At 41.4% G+C, this 20,680-nt stretch overlaps 1 protein-coding gene across 2 annotated transcripts in view; it reads left to right on the top strand.

The window, feature by feature from the left end:
- The first annotated feature begins 1,577 nt into the window (after positions 1-1,577).
- The window catches only part of LOC136885134 (EH domain-containing protein 1), a 60,184-nt gene continuing 41,081 nt past the window's right edge, over positions 1,578-20,680 (top strand). For both annotated transcript variants that reach the window (XM_067157601.2, XM_067157602.2), the window contains exons 1-2: positions 1,578-1,768; positions 10,714-11,496. In XM_067157601.2, coding sequence (XP_067013702.2) covers positions 1,701-1,768; positions 10,714-11,496 — 851 coding nt within the window. In that variant the 5' untranslated portion in view covers positions 1,578-1,700. The remainder of the gene's footprint in view (positions 1,769-10,713; positions 11,497-20,680) is intronic.

Below are 20,680 nucleotides of genomic sequence, written 5' to 3'. Positions count from 1 at the left end.
AAGAACAAGAGTTGATCAAGGAAGTTCAGATAGGATAGATGAAAGTGAGGAGCCTGACACATGCAAAGAAAGAAAAAAGAAAAGAAAAAATACAATGCCAGGACTCGGCTAAGGTCCCCATGGTTGTCAACCTACGCTCCCAAGTTGAGAGGTAAAGAGCCCCCTTTAAGTTGCCTCTTACAACAGACAGGGGAAATTAATCATTCTGTAGGCCTCATAAACATAATACCATCGGAGTAGGAAAAGAACAAGAGTACGGTATAGGATACCGTACCGTAATCAGCCAGCCAAAGAAAGGGGAAGCATTGTCACTCTCAGCTACGGATTCCTTGGTGGTGATGGTGGTGATTGTTGTTTTAAGAGGAAGTACAACTGGGCAACCATCTTCTATATAAGACACCAATCAGAGAGAAAAGATGTAAGGGGTCCGACACTTCGAAAAATGAAGGTATCAGCCAAAGAAAGGCAAGGGCCACGAAGGGCGTGAAAATGAAACACTCCCTAGCCCTCGCAAACCTAATAGCGTCGGGGTCGGAAAAGTACAAGAGTTGACCAAGAGAGGTCGGATAGGATAGATGAAAGTGAGGAGCCTGACACAAGTAAGTGGAAGCAATGACAGGACTCAGCTGAGGGCCCCGTGGTCGCCAACCCACGCTCCGAAGTTCAGAGCCCCTGAGGCCCCTTTTAGTCGCCTCTTACGACAGGCAGGGGATACCGTGGGTGTTATTCTACCGCCCCCACCCACAGGGGGATACGGATTCCTTGGTCACCAACCCGAAGTTAAGGTTATCTTCATTTAGTGCCCTCTTACGACAGGAAGAAAATAGCGTGGATGTACTGTATTCTACCGCCCCACCCACAGGAGGACGACTTCTTTAGTACCGGTACCTACTGTGAAGATGCTGTCAGTGACAAATTTACACATTTCGTCTGGCATTTACACTGGGAGTACGGTATACAGGTGTATACAGGTACGGCTTTTCGCTTCGAGAAAATTACCCGGGAGTGTAGAGTAGACCTAAATACCAATGAGGCCGGGGCTTCCCGCAACCGGCTCAATCCATCTATTTCTTCTATTTTACTTTCATACTTCCATTGCCTGGGGCTGTTCACCTTGTCGGTTCAGGCCAATTTCAGATGGTTATAGGTTCTTCTGTCAAGTCGAAAGTTAATAAGATCCTAGTAATTATATTATCCATAGGGCGTATGCATCGGAAATTTAATTAAATTAATTACAACTTTTTTAGCAACTTTTCAAAAATATGTTCTCTTTTAATTCCTTCTGAATAGATGCTTCATTAATTCATTTGTCATCCTCGATGCTCAACAATTTATGACCAACGTTAAGAATACTTAGTTGTTTCTTTCTTGAATTACTTAACGATACCCATTCATGTTTGAAAGCAGCATGTATTGCATTCTTTTTATAATAGTAAAACTTTCATTGATGGAACATTTTACCGCCCATTTCTGTATTTTAATAAGAATATATCTTCTAAACCTATGGTGATTATATTGGCCTTCCTGCTTCACGGTCATTTGAACAATATCTCATCGGACGGCGAAGAAATTAAATAAATCCCCTAGCTAAATCAGCTGTGGAGTTCCGGGAAGAGTTGGTAAAGTTCTTAGTTGTCATTTGCGTTTGTGACCGATTCCTCGAGCGAAACGCTGTAAATAGACGTTGTAAGACAAACAAAATGTTATGGAAGCGCACAGTTTGTGTTTTTCATGCAAAACCAGTTATAACACCAAGGCATTTTGCAAGGTAAATACTGTTTTTCTCTATGGGTCAATGTGGTTGATAGGTTACGTGCAGGCACAGTACGGTGTTTTCACTTTTCTTGCATGTAGCAAGGATATCATTGTAATTTCATCTTTTTCATTTATAGGACTTGATTTGAAAGTTAAGAACAGAAAGTCCGTCTTATTTTCGGCTGTTTTATTAACATAGTTCGTTACATAACCTCTTGAGTTTCTTTAGTGATCCTTTATTTTAACCTCTTGTACTTTGGACAAGTTAGGCTTTTGGGTTTATGCCTGTTGACTGCAGAAAAAATATTCAGCGAAGACCTTACTCCGTGCGTCTTTAAATAGGTACTGCGTGCGATTATTCTGATAATGCCGAAAAGTACTACTTCACGAAATTTACTGCTCTTCTTGCAAAGTGTATATTAGCCAAAAATACCAGTCTATTGGGAATCTCATCGAGTAACATGAAAGGAATAGCCGCCTAACTGACGATAACCTAGCACATCACATCTTCAGGTCTTGCTGTAGTGTTCCAAGATGTTTGATCTCTTTTTAATAACAAAACCGCCTAGGATATTACGGAAAGTGGGTGTAGAAATTTATGCTGAGGACCTATCTCCTTGTTTTACCAAAGTCACTGTGTATTTTTTTTTCGTCATAATTCGTAGAGTTAGATCTTGCTTCTATACCAGAACGGTAGCCGAGTTCTTTTTTCTTACAATTGGCTTTACATCGCCTCGACACAGATAGGACTTTCAGTGACGATGGGATAGGAAAAGGCTAGAAATGGGAAGGAAGTGGCCGTGGCCTTAATTAAGGTAAAGTCCCGACATTTGCCAGCTGTGAAAATGGTAAACTACGGAAAATCGTCTTCAGGGCTGCCGACAATGGGGTTCCAACCCCTATCTCCCAAATACAAACCCACAGACAACTTAGTTTGTATAAATAATGTAATTGTATATGAAGCATCGTCGTCTCGCTCCTCCTATACTGCCTGCTCTATGCAAAGCATTTTGCGAACAGGCTGCGACATAAATTATCCGCTAGGCCTTCATTGAGGTGATCACATAAATATGATTGTTAATAAAGGGTACGGTAGAAATTCAGTAAGACTTACATTACTTTTATAGCATGATAAGGATGTAATATGTTGGAAATCATAAGTGGAATACCTTGTAGAGGAGAGATGTGTTGACTGCAACCAATCCAGACCAATGGCTTTGTCACTAACCTACCCTAACCAATCCAGACCAATGGCTTTGTGACTAACCTACCCTAACCAATCGAGACCAAAAATATTAATTAAAAATAAAACAAAAGTTTAGTGATAAAATTTAGGTAGAACAAAAAAAAAAAAATTATACATCACGAACATATTTATTGAATAGTACAACCTATTAAGAAGCTATATTGAAAATGTTATTCATTTTGTGCCTAAAATAAATCTGTAGTAAAAATAATTAATTTATATATCCAAATGAGCCAAAAATACAAGTTTAATTACACTCGTTTTGTTTATATATCAATACTTACTAAATATGGTACAAACATCTTTTACATAACACTTACATAACATACTACAAATAACCTAATAATAATAAAATTCAGTACAAGTATATTTTCAAAGACCTCTGACACACACTTACGTTTTGTCAAGCACAATGGATATATAATCATTTTCACAGCAATAATGAACAAGTAAAAGATCTAGTGCAAGTAGACACAGAGCAGACAAGGTGTACAGCCAAGTAAAGTGCGCCAATAAATATGCCTCTTGATTGGACTGATATACTGAAAGAATGGCCTTGAAAATGAACAAGGCTGTTGATTGCAAAAATAGTAAGTCTCTAAACTATATTGGGAAATTCTGAAAGGAAATGACTGTTACTTTTAATAATAAAAAAATAAATACTGAACATCCTTTTGAAAGGACGTTGGCATTTTTCAAATGAAAACCAAAGGGGCTTTCAAAAGGATGTTGGCGCTTAGAGGCTTAATAGATTCCATTGACAGCAATGGGACTACGTAATATGACTTGAATATGTTTAAAACAAATTGTCAGTTATCTGCATCATGGTGTCAATAAACATTAGAATTCATGGTACAACACTGGAACTATTTAATATGACTTGAATTGTTAAGAAATTGCCAGTATCTGCATCTTGGTGTCATTAAACAACAGAGCTCATTTTACATTATAGCAAAATTCCATGGCAACGGTCTACCGTTTGAAGAAGTAAGTTTTGTACATTCTATTTTTGTTTCAAAATATTGAATTAGACTTTCAGTTCCTAGGTGAATTGACACTGCAGTTATCTTCTTTGTGATATATAGAGAGAGAGAGAGAGAGTTTATCTTAGTGAGGTCTTCTTCTTATTATTATTTTCTTTATTGGGCCTCTAAATATTAGTTCCTAATAAGCGTCGACCTCTAAGATCTTTTGCTACCCTGTTTTTCCTTCATTCCCACTCCTATGCAGTGTCGGGCTTGTCCACAGGAAATCCCGCATACAGGTTTTGGGCCTACAAAATGTGTTTCTGCCCCTTTCCAGCGCCTCACATTCAAAAAGTATGTGTTCAGCTGATTCCTCTGCTTCATTGCATTTCCTACATATATTGTCTCTTATTAATCCAATTCTATGTAGGTGTTTCTTCAGATGGCAGTGTCCTGTCAACAGTCCTACTACCCATCTTATATTTTCTCTGCTGAGTTTCAGCTGTTTTTTAGTATACTTCTTGTTTGGTCCTTTTATCAGTTCCTTTGCGAGCCTGCATCCTGGAGTATTTTTCCAGTTCTCCATTTGTTTCTTTTGTAGCCATTTTCCTATGTAGTGTCGGGCTTGTCCATAGGAAATCCCACATACAGGGCCTACAAAATGTGTTTCTGCCCCATTCCTGACCAGTTTATCTGCCTTTTCATTTCCTTCTATACATGCATGCCCTTGTATGCGTATTATTTTGACAATGTTGTACTTGCAGAGCTTCAGGAGAAGTGAATGGCAATACCAGACAATTCTGGATATTATCCGGACTGCTTCTAGTGCCTTAATGGCCGCTTGGCTGTCTATAAAAATGTTCTTATTCCTGTAGTTCATTTTCAGATTTTCTTCAAGACATATTGTGATAGCTATCACTTCCCCTTGAAAGACTGTAGTGTGTTTGCCCAGGCTCATCTGAATTGCTCTCTCTGGTCTTCCCCCTGTTGATCCCTCCTCCTGTGCCATCCCCAGTCTTTAAGCCATCAGTCCACCATACTATATCTTCTTTTTCAGTATTCCATTTGTTGATATCCCAGTCTTCTGTTTTTATTATCTGGGTCTCAAATGGTTTTTCAGTTGATATCCCAGTCTTCTGTTTTTGTTATCTGGGTATCAAATGGTTTTTCAAAGTTGTACTTTGGTATCATATGATCAGATGGCATGTGTAGAACTTCCTCTGTTATTACTCGGTTACTTTTACAGTGTCCTAGATTGGGTCTTTGTGCATTCCAGCACTCTGATTGTGCCAGTCTATATGAACTCATTCTAGCCTGTCCTTTTATGAAATTGCATAGTGATGGGATGTCTAGTAAAGTATTCAAGGCTTCTGTCGTGTAGACTTTTAAGTATTATGTATAAATTTTAACCACATAAAATAGTGGATTGTATTGTATTAAATAGGCTGTGGTTTTATAAATATTGTTAAAATATTTGTGGTATACATACCCTAAAGCAAGACTAGCTCTGAAAAGTTCCATCAGGGCATTGACGAGTATATCCCATCCTTCCTGTAGGAGTATCGAAAGTATCTCATCTGGCCCCAGAGCCTTTATAGGATGAAACATGTCGACTGCCCATTTTACATGGTTATGTTTCATTATGTTGGCACAGTTCCAGTCTGCTCTTCAAGCTCCGGTCTCTGTTCCAACCATTTCTTCTTCTGTCATCTCCTCAGCCTGAGGAAAATGACACATCATTAGTATCTCCAGCGTGTCCCTCCCCGCCTGAGTAAATGACCCATCTGGTTTGTCCAGTGTCCTCACGTGATTTATACAAGTTGCTTTCAGTACCTTCTGGACCCTTGCTGTTTGTGTGTAATTCCACTTTCTTACAGAACAGTCTCTAAGATTTTCTTTTTGCTTTCTGTATTTCTAGGTTATACTCAGTGAGTTTCCTGTGATATATGTCCCACATACAATTTCTAGATGATATTCTATACAATATCTTAACCTCTTTTTTCATTTTGCTAGTTTGTTGTTCCACCACCTTAGTTTTTTGGTGTTTTTCTTTTCTTTGAGAAGACAGTTTTCATGGAATGAGTCTATAATGGCCTCTTCCAATTCTTTCTGTCCTCTCATGTTAGTTGGAATTTTTTGTACAGCCTTCCCTAGAACTTCTCTGTATCTGTTCCAGTTAATTCTTTTTTGGTCTCTGTACATCTCAATCCCATGTAGTCTTGCATCTATTCCAAATAGGATGTGCTGGTGGTCTGCCAATGATGGTTCCACCAGCACCTTCCAGTCTTTAATAAAGTTTGCACTATGCGTAGTGCTTAGTGTAAATCTATTACCTCCCTATGATTTTTATTTATAAATGTAGGCTTGTTTCCTAGGTTTAAATCGTCAATTGAGTTCCAATAATAAACTCTAGTAAAGACTCACCTCTTACATTGCAGTTCATGCTGCCCCATGCCGTGTGGTGTGAATTTGCATCTGCTCCAAGGACTAGGTGTTCGCCTTTCTTCTTTGCGTTGTAAATTAGGTTCTCAACTTTTTCTGATGGAGGCAGATTAGTTGAGTCATACGGCAGGTATGCAGAGCCTATTGTTATTTCTCTGGGTCCCTCCCAATTTCCAAGTTTAATCTTGGCCACGGTTAAGTCCCGTTAACAGTGTTCCTGCAACAGAAGACATTTTAATTTCCTGTTCACAAGAAGACATGTTCTGGATATTTCCGATGTTGTATCGTACATCAGCTTACCTCCAGATTCCGCCAGTCCTGCTACTCTGCCCTTGACTACCCATGGTTCTTGAATAAGTGCCACGTCAATAGCCTTGAACTTGAACTTCCTGGCAAAATTGGCCACGCTGCTTTTTTATGCTAAAGATTGGCCTGAAGGACCTTCAGCTCCATCTTAATCAACATTGGGTTTCGTTTTTCCCCTGGTGACTTGAAACTTGATGTGCCCAAGTCCGAGCTTAGCCTTAAGGCTTCTCTTTTTGAGCTCTTCAAAGTCTCGTTCACCGAGAGCTAAAACGACTGCCCTTCCTGTCTTATCGATTGAAGTGACGTTCGACACACTCCACTCTTGTGTTAGAAGTTTGGTATCGTGCTGATTGATTCTGACAGCATCTGCTCTACTGGAGCTTTTGTTACCATTTCTTGTTTTGAGTCAGCGACAGGCGGTCCAATTGGGACTTCTTTCTCCATTTTTTCATCTTGGGCTTGCTCCCGGATCTGCTCTACTGAAGCTTCCTTGGCTTCCCTTGATGTCAAAATTTTTGAAATTGGTTCTTTATAAGCATCCGTATTTCAGTCAATCATAGGGTTTTTGCCCCTTCTAGGTCCTGAGCATAGTTCTCACGATCCATGGTGAGGCATACGGCCAGACATTGTCCTCCCGCTACTCAGGCTCTCCGTAGCAGAGACCACGCCCCTCAGTCGTCCATCCAGCAGTCTGCCCCTGGCCCAAACCTAGCCAGGTTTGTTCCCCCTTCAGTAGGCCTACTCACGTGGTCTCCATTAGGCATTATCGTGACTGAGTTCACAGCCATGACTTTCCCCCTAGGTTGGAATTGCCCCTTTCCCAACCCACGGCTCGTCCAGGCTACATAGAGCAAAGTGATGTGTTGGTTCCAGCACCCTGCAGTGAGCCTTCACCTCAGTCTCCAGCCCCATTTCAGCTGAACCACCGTATCACCCATGCGGAGGAACCGTGGATGCCTCTCTAACATGTGTGGACGAGGCCTCCATTTCCAAGCCTTGAATTGGGCTGGTAACAAATCTTAGTGAAGTTGTTAGATAGTCACTGTCCTTCTGTTCTCAAGGTAACGGGTTTGATCTTGGCTGAGGTTTGTGGCACTTGAGGGTGTTACAATGTGGATTACAGCTACTTCGCTCTTAATTATCTAACATGACCCCCTGTGGGTGGGGGACGCAGACGAAGAATACACCCACAGTATCCCCTGCCTGTCGTGAGAAGGGACTCAAAGGGGGACCAAAGGATGATGATATTAGAACCATGTGATTACTTGTGATTAGTACCATTACGCGCGGAACACCTTGGGTCGACCTTACTTGCGACTAGTACCACCTTGCGAGGAAAACCATGGGTCTATGTTACATAGAAGCAGTACCATTATGCGAGAAACACGGCAGTCTGGGCGTTGTTTTTGGTGTCATTTTGTGCATTCTACCGATCGGTTTCACTGTGTTCAGAATGGGTCTGCGTTACCTATGAGTAGTACCACCTTATAAGGAACACCATGGGTCTATGTTACCTGTGGTTGGCACCTGTGAGAAACACAGTGGGTTTGGTTGGCGCCCATGATAAGTATCACTGTGATGAAAACCATGGGTCTACGTTACGTGAGAGTAATACCATTATGTGAGGAACACCATGGGTTTGTGTTGCCTGTGGGAGTTAACATAATGTGTGATACACCTTGGGTCTACATTGCCTATGATTAGTAGCACTGTGTGACAAACACCCTGAGTATAAGTGGCGTGTTATTAGTTCCACTAAGTGAGGAACTCCACGGGAATACCGGTGATTAGTCCAACTATGTGAGAAATACTATGGTTCTGCGTTGCTTGTGAGTAATACACAATAGGTTTGTGTTACCTGTGAGTGGTGCCGTTGTGTGTGACATTCCATGGGTCTGCATTGCCTGTGATTAATAGCACCATGCAAGAAACACCATGAGCCTACGGTACCTGTGATTATTACTGCTATAGGAGGAACACCATGGTTCTGCTTTACCAGTGATTAGTACCATTATGAGGGGCCGGTGTCCTGGTTTTTGGATTCCTTTAGACAAGTCTCCACCGGAAGATCCAAATGGAGGACTATTTTAACTCTGGAATATTGTACCCAGGTGGAAGCCATTATCAGTACATCATTCGTACAGAAAGAGCTGTATGTTCTCAGGAGTTAGTTACAGCTGTAGTGTCCCGTTGCTTTCAGCTGTGTAGCTGTATCAACACAGCTTAAGCCTTGTCATGTATTATTACAAGGCCATATCAATCATCAAGTCTGCCGCCCTTGCAACTTCCAAAAGGCTGCTAACCCCCACCCCCACCCCCTTTCGATGAACCACTCATTAGTTTGATGAAATGAAATGGCGTATGGCTTTTAGTGCCGGGAGGGTCCGAGGACATGTTCGGCTCGCCAGGTGCAGGTCTTCTGAGTTGACGCCCGTAGGCGACCTGCGCACACATCGTGATGAGGATGAAATGTTGATGAAGACGGCACATTCACCCAGCCCCCATGCCAATGAAATTAACCAATGATGGTTAAAATTCCCGACCCTGCCGGAAATCGAACCCGAGACCCTTGTGACCAAAGGCTAGCACGCTAACCATTTAGCCATGGAGCTGGATTAGTCTGGTCTCTCAACAGATACCCATCCAATATAGTTGCACCTGTGGCTCAGCTATCGTGCTTCACTTGGACACACAAGCCTCCCCACCGCGACAAGGTCGCAGGGGAGTGATATTAGTTATCTGCAGTTATTAATGATACCAAGCATTTGAAAACTTCATCTTTGGTATTTCTTTCCACTCAAATGTACAGTATTTTTTTTCTTGCGACTCTTTCAGCACTTTCATACTTCATGTATTTACTTTTAGTCCAAGGTCTTTTTTTTTTTTTAAGTCTCTTCAGGTGATCTTTTTTTTTAATTTTTTTAAAATAACTGCTACTTCATCAGCATATGCTAATACTTGGATTTGTACGAGGGATGGAACTTAAATAGTGGCTTCACTGCTGTGGAGATGCTATGCAACGGAATCTAATATTGTCCTGATAGCACACGTTGGTTACATACCTACCTTACCTCAGAGCAAATGGACTCGCCCTTCCCACATCACCTGCGTGCGCACAAGCGAGAGAAACACAGTCGCGTGTGAGCTAGCGGTCTAACGTAATGTTTCACTATGGTTTCCAAACAGGAACAACGGAGTTGGATCAAGATTGAATGTGCCAGATGTCGTACAGCACGACAGTGTCATCAACGTCTTCAAGAAGCTTGCGGGGAATCTGCAATTGTCTTACAGAGCAATGGCACGTTAGGTAAAAGCCTCAACGATGGTCGGCAAACTGTGGCGGATATTCATCGGGCAGGTCGTCCTACGAGCGTCAGCGAAGAAGAAGTGCAAGCTCTTGCCGCGTTCCTGGACAGTGATGGAAACCAGATGATTCGTGAGCTCAGAACTGTTGCAGAGATTCGACAGGCAGTAGACCGCTCCATTCACACCATCAACAAAACAGGCTCCGCTAAAAGTATACTACAACTTCCACATCGCTAGCAACGGATTACACACAACGCTAGTGACTACTTTGAAGGACAGTAAAGGTTGCTAACATGTAACTCTTTTGTATCTGTTGTAAATAAATAGTTACCACTATTTAAGTTCCAACCTTCGTATATTACTGGTATCCTTCTGGGTTGATGGGCAGTTAGCAAATTACTTTTTCATTGCTAAGTTAAACAGCATTGTAATGAGCACACTTCGTTGTCTCTGCCCATTCTTTGCTATAAATGGCTCTGACACATCTTGCCTTTACATACTTCAATTTTCGTAGTCTTCTCTGTCGACCTGTCCAATTTCCATGACATCCCAAAAAATCTGATATAGCTTAAATTACTTCTGTCATATGCCTGTTTAAAATCTACATGTAACTGATGAAGCTGTTTGTCTTACTCATACAATTTTCATGGCACTAATCTTTAATATATATCCTTTTTCTTTTTTTTATTTCAGTTGGTTTCGACGAGAGAAGGATGATACGTTCGACAATGTTGTTGATGGACTCAAGAATGTTTACAAGCAGAAATTATTGCCGATCGAAGAGATGTATAGGTTCCATGATTTTCATTCACCTAGGTTGTTTGACTCTGACTTCGAAGCCAAGCCACTGATTTTGTTCATGGGACAGTATTCGACGGGTAAAACAACTTTAATTAAGTATTTACTTGAAAGTGACTTTCCTGGAATGCGTATAGGTCCAGAACCAACTACAGATAGATTCATTGCCATCATGCATGGAGAAAAAGAAGGTGTTATACCAGGAAATGCTTTAGTTGTAGATGTAAAAAAACAGTTCAGACCTTTAGCTAAGTATGGTAATAACTTCCTAAATCGCTTCCAGTGTTCTACTGTAAACAGTGATGTTCTTAGATCTATATCATTGATTGATACCCCTGGAATATTGTCTGGGGAAAAGCAAAGATTAAATCGGGGTTATGATTTCACTGGTGTCTTGGAATGGTTTGCAGAAAGAGTAGATAGGATAATTCTTCTATTTGATGCCCACAAGTTGGACATTTCTGATGAATTTAGAAGATGTATTGAGGTTCTACGGCAGCATGATGATAAGATACGGATTGTGTTAAACAAAGCTGACATGGTGGACCATCAACAGCTGATGCGTGTTTATGGTGCATTGATGTGGTCGTTAGGCAAAATAATGGACACACCTGAGACGGCAAGAGTATATGTTGGGTCTTTCTGGGATCAACCTCTCAATTATGATGTGAATAGAAGGTAAGATTTCATTTTTAGAATCTCTAGTCAAAAGTAGATGTTGAATTTAACCTTAACCCAGTGTTCTCCCTAGGATCCTTTTAATGGACTCACCACACTGTCGTTTTTACAGACCACCTGGTTACCATAACCTAGATATGTGTTAGTTACATAATATTAATACAGTACATATTTGAGTCATTGGGCTCTCCAAATTAAAACTTAAATACTGTAAAACTGTAAATCTTCATTATTGTCGGCATAGTTGCATCAATTACATCAGAGTTTAAATATTTAGCACCGAGCTCGATAGCTGCAGTCGCTTAACTGCGGCCACTATCCAGTATTCGGGAGATAGTAGGTTCGAACCCCACTGTCGGCAGCCCTGAAAATGGTTTTCCGTGGTTTCCCATTTTCACACCAGGCAAATGCTGGGGCTGTACCTTAATTAAGGCCACTGCCGCTTCCTTCCCACTCCTAGCCCTTTCCTGTCCCATCGTCGCCTTAAGACCTATCTGTGTCGGTACGACGTAAAGCAACTAGCAAAAAAAAATATATATATATTTAGCTTGACTATCACGCAGTGGCATGCGCGAGTGGTATCTTGATCAGCATAGAATCACATGCAGTCACTCAGTTCCGCTTGACTAGAGTATGGTTCCAGTGTATGGGACCCTTGTCAGGATTACTTGATTAGAGAACTAGACAGAATCGTAAGAAAATCAGCTTGATTTGTTCTGGGTGATTTCTGACGAAATAGTAGCATTACAAAAATGTTGCAAAGTTTAGGGAAGTCTTGGGAGAAAGGAGGAAAGCCGCTCGACTAAATGGTATGTAATACCAATATAAATGGTCCGTTATTGGACATTATAAATTTTCCAGCTAACTCATTCCTGGTTGCCAGCATTTTGCCCCAGTGTACTAAGTTGGGCTCATCAGTTGGTAAATAGCACACCCACCAAGACACATGGCTAGTGCATACCGTGTTGGCTCCAAGTAGCCTATAAATAAATAATTTGTTGAACACTTGTATAAAATTAAAAGCAATTGGTGAGAATTAAGAATAGATCGTTACATCTTCAAGACAGTGACTTATTTTAGTGTACAGTCAAAACTGGCTAGGATGTGTGTGTGGGGACCCAAAAAAAATGTCCTAAAGAGGGAATGTGGTAAAAAATTAAGAATTACTCTGTTTAATTTAAGGTTAGGTTTGAACGTAAAAATAATTGCGATGAAAACAAAGAAACAAGTGTTAACAATTATAATTAATGAAATAAAACATTTTAAGAGCACCAACAAAGCAAAACATCAAGGAAAAACGTTTTTAGAGAAGCGAACTATACACGTCACTTATAATTATGTTTAAAGTTATCGTAGGAATGTCCAACATCTGGGCTATTTGCACACGTTTCATGTGTGGATTAGAATCTGCATTCTCAATAAACTTTAATTTTTCGTCATTTGTAAAATGTTTAGCTTTCTTCTTTTCCATAACTGAAGGCTGGTTGGCAGCAGCTCTCCATTCTTCACGTTTCAGTTCGTAATAGGAGCCGCATCTCGTCATGTCATCTAATATTTGCATCAAGTACTCTAATCTTGATCGTCATCTATAATTTTTTCCTCTAAGGAACAGTCTATTATTTTCTTCAATAACCCATGATGTCAAAGTTTATGGCCTATTAGATGATCACGCCGTCTTTTTATTTGTGTCATAAAACACCTCTTTATTCGTGACTGACGCTCGCTGCAGCTGTAGGCCAACATGCTAGCGCCGTGAAATTAAGTTCTTTACCAAATCCTCACCCAGGCTAGTCGTCGCTGGTGCGTCGTGTGTGTAACATGGCCAGGAATGCTAATTTAAATTGCTTATGGTGGGAATATTATGAACGTACTAAAGAGCGAGTAAAATGTGCTATCCAGGTTTCTTTCATGTGTATTTAATAGGACATAAATTAAGCACCAACACGTCAGCTGTATACGTGCGTACAGTAGGTCTAATTTATGTACGTTGTTACACAATGCACTTACAATCATAAAATTAAGCACCAACACGTTACACGAGCTACTGTTGTGCGATTCAAACAAACATATGCCCACATCAAAGACTGGCTTGAGACTGATGCTCCCTGCATGTGTAGGCCAACTTGCTAGGGCTGTGAAATAAAGTTCTCTTCCAAATCCTCACCCAGGCCAGTTGCCGCTGGCGCATCATGCGTGCAACCTGGCCAGGAACGCTAATTTAAATTTCTTATGGTGGGAATATTACGAACGTACTAATGAATGACGTAAATGTGGTTTCCAGGTTTCTTTAACATGCATTTAATAGGACATGGACTGAGACTTGGGAATAATTATGTAATAACCAGGGAAACCTTCTCTATGAACCATGTGACCTTACCACGGTCGGGAGGCTTGTGTGTCCCAGTGACGCAGATAGCTGAGCCGCAGGTGCAACCATATCGGATGGGTATTTGTTGAGAGACCAGACTAAGGAATGGTTCATCGAAAAGGGGGTAGCAGCCTTTCGGAAGTTGCAAGGGGGGCAGTCTAGATGATTGACTGATATGGCCATGTAATAATGCGGTACTCAACATGGTTAGCTGTGTTGATACTGCTACTCAGCTGAAAGCAACTGGAAACTAGAGCCGTAACTAACTCCCGAGGACATGCAACTCTCTCTGTATTAATGATGTAATGACGGATTCCTCCCGGGTAAAATATTCCAGGGGTAAACTAGTCCCCCATTCGGATCTCCGAGTGGGGACTACACGAGAGGGGGGCGATCATCAGGAAGATGGATACCGACATTCTGCGAGTCGGAGCGTGGAATGTTAGAAGTTTGAATCGTTGTAGTAGGTTAGAGAATCTGAAAAGGGAGATGGATAGACTAAAGTTAGATGTAGTTGGAATAAGAGAAGTATGTTGGCAGGAAGAACAGGATTTTTGGTCAGGCGACTATCGAATTATCAACACGAAATCAAACGGGGGAAATGCAGGAGTTGGTTTAATAATGAATAAGAAAATAGGGCAGCGAGTAAGTTACTACGATCAGCATAGTGAAAGAATTATTGTCGTCACCACAATAGTGCAGGTCTATATGTCTACTAGTTCAGTGGATGATGAGGAAATCGAAAGAATATATGGAGAGATAGAAGATTTAATACAATATGTAAAAGGTGATGAGAATCTAATTGTGATGGGAGACTGGAATGCAGTGGTAGGCCAAGGAAGAGAAGGTAATACAGTAGGAGAATTCGGCTTGGGACAAAGGAACGAAAGAGGAAGTCGGCTGGTTGAATTCTGCAGTGATCATAATTTAGTCCTTGCCAATACTTGGTTCAAACACCACAAATGACGGCTGTATACATGGACGAGACCTGGAGACACTGGAAGGTATCAAATAGACTTCATTATGATTAGGCAGAGATTCAGAAACCAGGTGTTGGATTGCAAAACTTTCCCAGGAGCAGACGTGGACTCTGACCACAACTTGTTGGTCATGAAATGCCATCTGAAGTTGAAGAAATTGAAGAAAGGAAAGAATGCAAAAAGATGAGATCTAGACAAGTTGAAAGAAAAGAGTGTGAGGGATTGTTTCAAGGAACCTGTGGCACAAGGACTAAATGAAAAGGCTGAAGGAAACACAATAGCGGAGGAGTGGATAGTTATGAAAAATGAAGTCAGTAGGACTACTGAAGATATGTTAGGAAGGAAGAAAAGATCAACTAAGAATCAGTGGATAACTCAGGAGATACTAGACCTGATTGATGAACGACGAATATACAAGAATGCTAGAAATGAAGAGGGCAGAAAAGAATACGGGCGATTAAAGAATCAAGTGGATAGAAAGTGCAGGGTAGCTAAGGAAGAATGGCTGAAGGAGAAGTGCAAGAATGTTGAAGGTTGTATGGTCCCGGGAAAGGTAGATGCTGCATACAGGAAAATCAAGGAAACCTTTGGAGAAAGGAAATCTAACTGTATGAAAATTAAAAGCTCAGATGGAAAGCCACTTTGACAAAGCAGAAAGAGGGCAGGAACACATCCAACAGTTGTATCAAGGTAAAGAAGTAGATGAAAGGTTTCTGGAACAAGAAGAGGCTGTTAATGCTGATGAAATGGGAGACCCAATTTTGAGGTCAGAGTTTGACAGAGCTGTGAGAGACCTAAATAGGAACAAGGCACCTGGAATTGATGACATTCCTTCTGAATTACTGACTGCCTTAAGGGAAAGCAGGATGGCAAGACTTTTCCATTTAGTGTGTAAGATGTACAATAATAATAATCGTATGGCGTCAGCTACCGTGTGCAGACATTTCAATTTGACCCCATCTGGCTGTCTGCTCGTCAATTTCTACGTTCCGTTCTACTCTAGGCCCACTAGATGGCAGACCGAGTAAACCGAAACTCTCTTGGGCGTCTGTGGCTGAGATTTAATGAATTTTGTCGGGTAAACACCAAATGTGTCACCAAAGATCTTTTACATGCCAACATCATACGACATGCAGTGTCGAATGGACTTTTTTCTGCCCTTCAAAAATCCGAATACGTCTGCCGGGTTTGAACCCGCTATCTTGGGATCCGGAGGCTGACACTCTACCGCTGATCCACAGAGGCAGCTTTGTAAGGTGTATGAGACAGGAGAAGTCCCATCCGATATTCGGGAGAATGTTGTTATACCTATTCCCGAGAAAGCCGGTGCTGACAGGTGTGAAAACTACCGCACCATTAGTTTAGTATCTCTCACCGGGCGAGTTGGCCGTGCGCGTAGAGGCGCGCGGCTGTGAGCTTGCATCCGGGAGATAGTAGGTTCGAATCCCACTATCGGCAGCCCTGAAAATGGTTTTCCGTGGTTTCCCATTTTCACACCAGGCAAATGCTGGGGCTGTACCTTAATTAAGGCCACGGCCGCTTCCTTCCAATTCCTAGGCCTTTCCAGTCCCATCGTCGCCATAAGACCTATCTGTGTCGGTGCGACGTAAAGCCCCTAGCAAAAAAAAAAAAAAAAAAAGTTTAGTATCTCATGCCTGCAAAATTTTAACACATATTATTTACAGAAGAATGGAAAAACAAGTTGAAGCTGAGTTGGGAGAAGATCAATTTGGCTTCAGAAGAAATGTAGGAACACGTGAAGCAATCCTGACTTTACATCTGATCTTAGAGGATCGAATCAAGAAGGACAAGCCCACGTACTTGGCATTTGTAGATCTAGAAAAGGCATTCGATAATGTTGATTGGAACAAGCTATTTACGATTCTGAAGGTGAATGGGATCAGATACCGAGAACGAAGAATTATCTACAATCTGTATAAAAATCAGTCTGCAGTGATAAGAATTGAGGGCTTTGAAAAAGAAGCAGCAATCCAGAAAGGAGTGAGGCAAGGCTGCATTTTGTTCCCCCTCCTTTTCAGTGTTTACATAGAACAGGAAGTAAAGGAAATCAAAGAGGAGTTTGGAAAGGGAATCACAATCCAAGGAGAGGAAATCAAAACCTTGAGATTTGCAGATGATATTGGTTTTTTCCTCCTCTGCGAACCATGTGACCTTGCCGCGGTGGGGAGGCTTGCGTGTTCCAACGATGCAGATAGCCGAGCTGCAACCATATCGGATGGGTATCTGTTGAGAGACCAGACTAACGAATGGTTCATCGAAAAGGGGGTAGCAGCCTTTCGGTAGTTGCAAGGGCGGCAGTCTAGATGATTGACTGATACGGCCTTGTAATAATACTCAACATGGCTTAGCTGTGTTGGTACTGCTACACGGCTGAAAGCAACGGGAAACTACAGCTGTAACTACCTCCCGAGGACATGCAGCTCTCTCTGTATGAATGATGTACTGATGATGGCTTCCTCCCGAGTAAAATATTCCGGAGGTAAACTAGTCCCCCATTCGGATCTCCGGGTGGGGACTACACGAGAGGGGGCGATCATCAGGAAGATGGATACTGACATTCTGCGAGTCGGAGCGTGGAATGTTAGAAGTTTGAATCGTTGTGTTAGGTTAGAGAATCTGAAAATGGAGATGGATAGGCTAAAGTTAGATGTAGTTGGTATAAGTGAAGTACGTTCGCAGGAAGAGCAGGATTTTTGGTCAGGCGACTACCGAATTATTAACACAAATCAAACAGGGGAAATGCAGGAGTTGGTTTAATAATGAATAAGAAAATAGGGCAGCGGGTAAGCTACTACGACCAGCATAGTGAAAGAATTATTGTCGTTAAGATAGACACCAAACCAATGCCCACCACAATAGTGCAGGTCTATATGCCTACTAGTTCAACGTATGATGAAGAAATCAAAAGAATATATGAGGAGATAGAAGATTTAATACAATATATAAAAGGTGACGAAAATCTAATTGTGATGGGAGACTGGAATGCAGTGGTAGGCCAAGGAAGAGAAGGTAATACAGTAGGAGAATTCGGATTGGGACAAAGGAACGAAAGAGGAAGTCGGCTGGTTGAATTCTGCAGTGATCATAATTTAGTCCTTGCCAATACTTGGTTCAAACACCACAAACGACGGCTGTATACGTGGACGAGACCTGGAGACACTGGAAGGTATCAAATAGACTTCATTATGATTAGGCAGAGATTCAGAAACCGGGTGTTGGATTGCAAAACTTTCCCAGGAGCAGACGTGGACTCTGACCACAACTTGTTGGTCATGAAATGCCATCTGAAGTTGAAGAAATTGAAGAAAGGAAAGAACGCAAAAAGATGGGATCTAGACAAGTTGAAAGAAAAGAGTGTGAGGGATTGTTTCAAGGAACATGTTGCACAAGGACTAAATGAAAAGGCTGAAGGAAACACTATAGAGGAAGAGTGGAGAGTCATGAAAAATGAAGTCAGTAGGGCTGCTGAAGAAATGTTTAGGAAGGAAGAAAAGATCAACTAAGAATCAGTGGATAACTCAGGAGATACTAGACCTGATTGATGAACGACGAAAATACAAGAATGCTAGAAATGAAGAGGGCAGAAAAGAATACAGGCGATTAAAGAATCAAGTGGATGGAAAGTGCAAGGTAGCAAAGGAAGAATGGCTGAAGGAGAAGTGCAAGGATGTCGAAGGCTGTATGGTCCTGGGGAAGGTAGATGCTGCGTAGAGGAAAATCAAGGAAACCTTTGAAGAAAGGAAATCTAGGTGCATGAATATTAAGAGCTCAGATGGAAAGCCACTTCTAGGGAAAGAAGACAAAGCCAAAAGATGGCAGGAGCATATCCAACAGTTGTATCAAGTTAAAGATGTAGATAATTTGGTTCTGGAACGAGAAGAGGCTGTTGATGCTGATGAAATGGGAGACCCAATTTTGAGGTCAGAGTTTGACAGAGCTGTGAGTGACCTAAATAGGAACAAGGCAGCTGGAATTGATGATATTCCCTCTGAATTACTGACTGCCTTAAGGAGAAACCAGCATGGCAAGGTTATTTCATTTAGTGTGCAAGATGTATGAGACAGGAGAAGTCCCATCTGATTTTCAGCAGAATGTTGTTATACCTATTCCCAAGAAAGCCGGTGCTGACAGGTGTGAAAATTACCGCACCATTAGTTTAGTATCTCATGCCTGCAAAATTTTAACACGTATTATTTACAGAAGGATGGAAAAACAAGTTGAAGCTGAGTTGGGAGAAGATCAATTTGGCTTCAGAAGAAATGTAGGAACACGTGAAGCAATCCTGACCTTACGTCTGATCTTAGAGGATCGAATCAAGAAGGACAAGCCCACGTACATGGCATTCGTAGATCTAGAAAAGGCATTCGATAATGTTGATTGGACCAAGCTATTTATGATTCTGAAGATGATAGGGATCAGATACCGAGACCGAAGAATTATCTACAATCTGTATAAAAATCAGTCTGCAATGGTAAGAATCGAGGGCTTTGAAAAAGAAGCAGCAAACCAGAAAGGAGTGAGGCAAGGCTGCAGTTTGTCCCCTCTCCTTTTCAATGTTTACATCGAACAGGCAGTAAAGGAAATCAAAGAGAAATTTGGAAAGGGAATCACAGTCCAAGGAGAGGAAATCAAAACTTTGAGATTTGCCGATGATATTGTTATTTTATCTGAGACTGCAGAAGATCTCGAAGTTGCTGAATGGTATGGATGAAGTCTTGGATACGGAGTACAAGATGAAAATAAATAAGTCCAAAACAAAAGTAATGGAGTGCAGTCGAACGAAGGCAGATGATGCAGGAAATATTAGATTAGGAAATGAAGTCTTAAAGGAAGTAGATGAATATTTTTACTTGGGTAGTAAAATAACTAACGATGGCAGAAGTAAGGAGGACATAAAATGCAGGCTAGCACAAGCAAGGAAGAGCTTTCTTAAGAAATTTGCTCACTTCGAACATTGATATAGGAATTAGAAAGATGTTTTTGAAGACTTTTGTGTGGAGCATCCCTGTCTTACAGCCAGATGCCCTTCTTGACACTATCCCTATATGGAGGTAGGTTGGTGTGTTGTCTGAATGTGAAGAGGAAAGTATTGGGACAAACACAAACACCGAGTCCCCGGGCCAGAAGAATTAATCTGAGGCGATTAAAATCCCCCACCCGGCCGGGAATTGAACCCGAGATCCCCTGAACCAAAGGTCTCAATGCTGACCATTCAGCCGATGAGTCGGACCCATTGTTCTTTTTAGTAATTCAGTGTAATTGGTTTAGTACTGATGGTATTAGCTGAAGATACCCACTGAGTGGACGAAACATGTACTCTACTCCGCACGGCCTTACTTCTAAATTGAAGTTTCGCAAAACGAATGAGCATCGCCTTTCCTCCTTTGCCAGCGGGCTACCCCCGCGAGAAGAGCTGATGCAATTCGACCGCGGTAAACAGCCCTAGTCAAATGTAATATCGTACTAAGAAAAACTAATGAATATGGATTGAACACAATTTCACAAAAACTACACTTACTAACATCTGACACGAAAAGAGAATATTTTATTAAGAATAAAAGAGAATGATGAGGAAATAACACATCACTCACCGCTAATGGCTGGCACAGAAAGAGGTTATGGCCTACAAAGGGAATATTCAACTGATCTCAGAGTCACTGGAACCCTCCAACAATATGAAAAACACACTAATTACTGATGGGAAATGTAAAAGATCGCGAACCGTACTGAATACCATACACGCTGAGCGAGATAGGTTAACCACGTGGTGAATGTAAATATTAGAGTTGGCAACTAGGTTTCGAGATCGTGTTCT

Source organism: Anabrus simplex, chromosome 13, assembly GCF_040414725.1.
Source record: "Anabrus simplex isolate iqAnaSimp1 chromosome 13, ASM4041472v1, whole genome shotgun sequence".
Classification (NCBI taxonomy): domain Eukaryota; kingdom Metazoa; phylum Arthropoda; class Insecta; order Orthoptera; family Tettigoniidae; genus Anabrus; species Anabrus simplex.
Note: the sequence above shows the minus strand (reverse complement) of the source record. Positions and strands in the feature narration are given on the sequence as shown.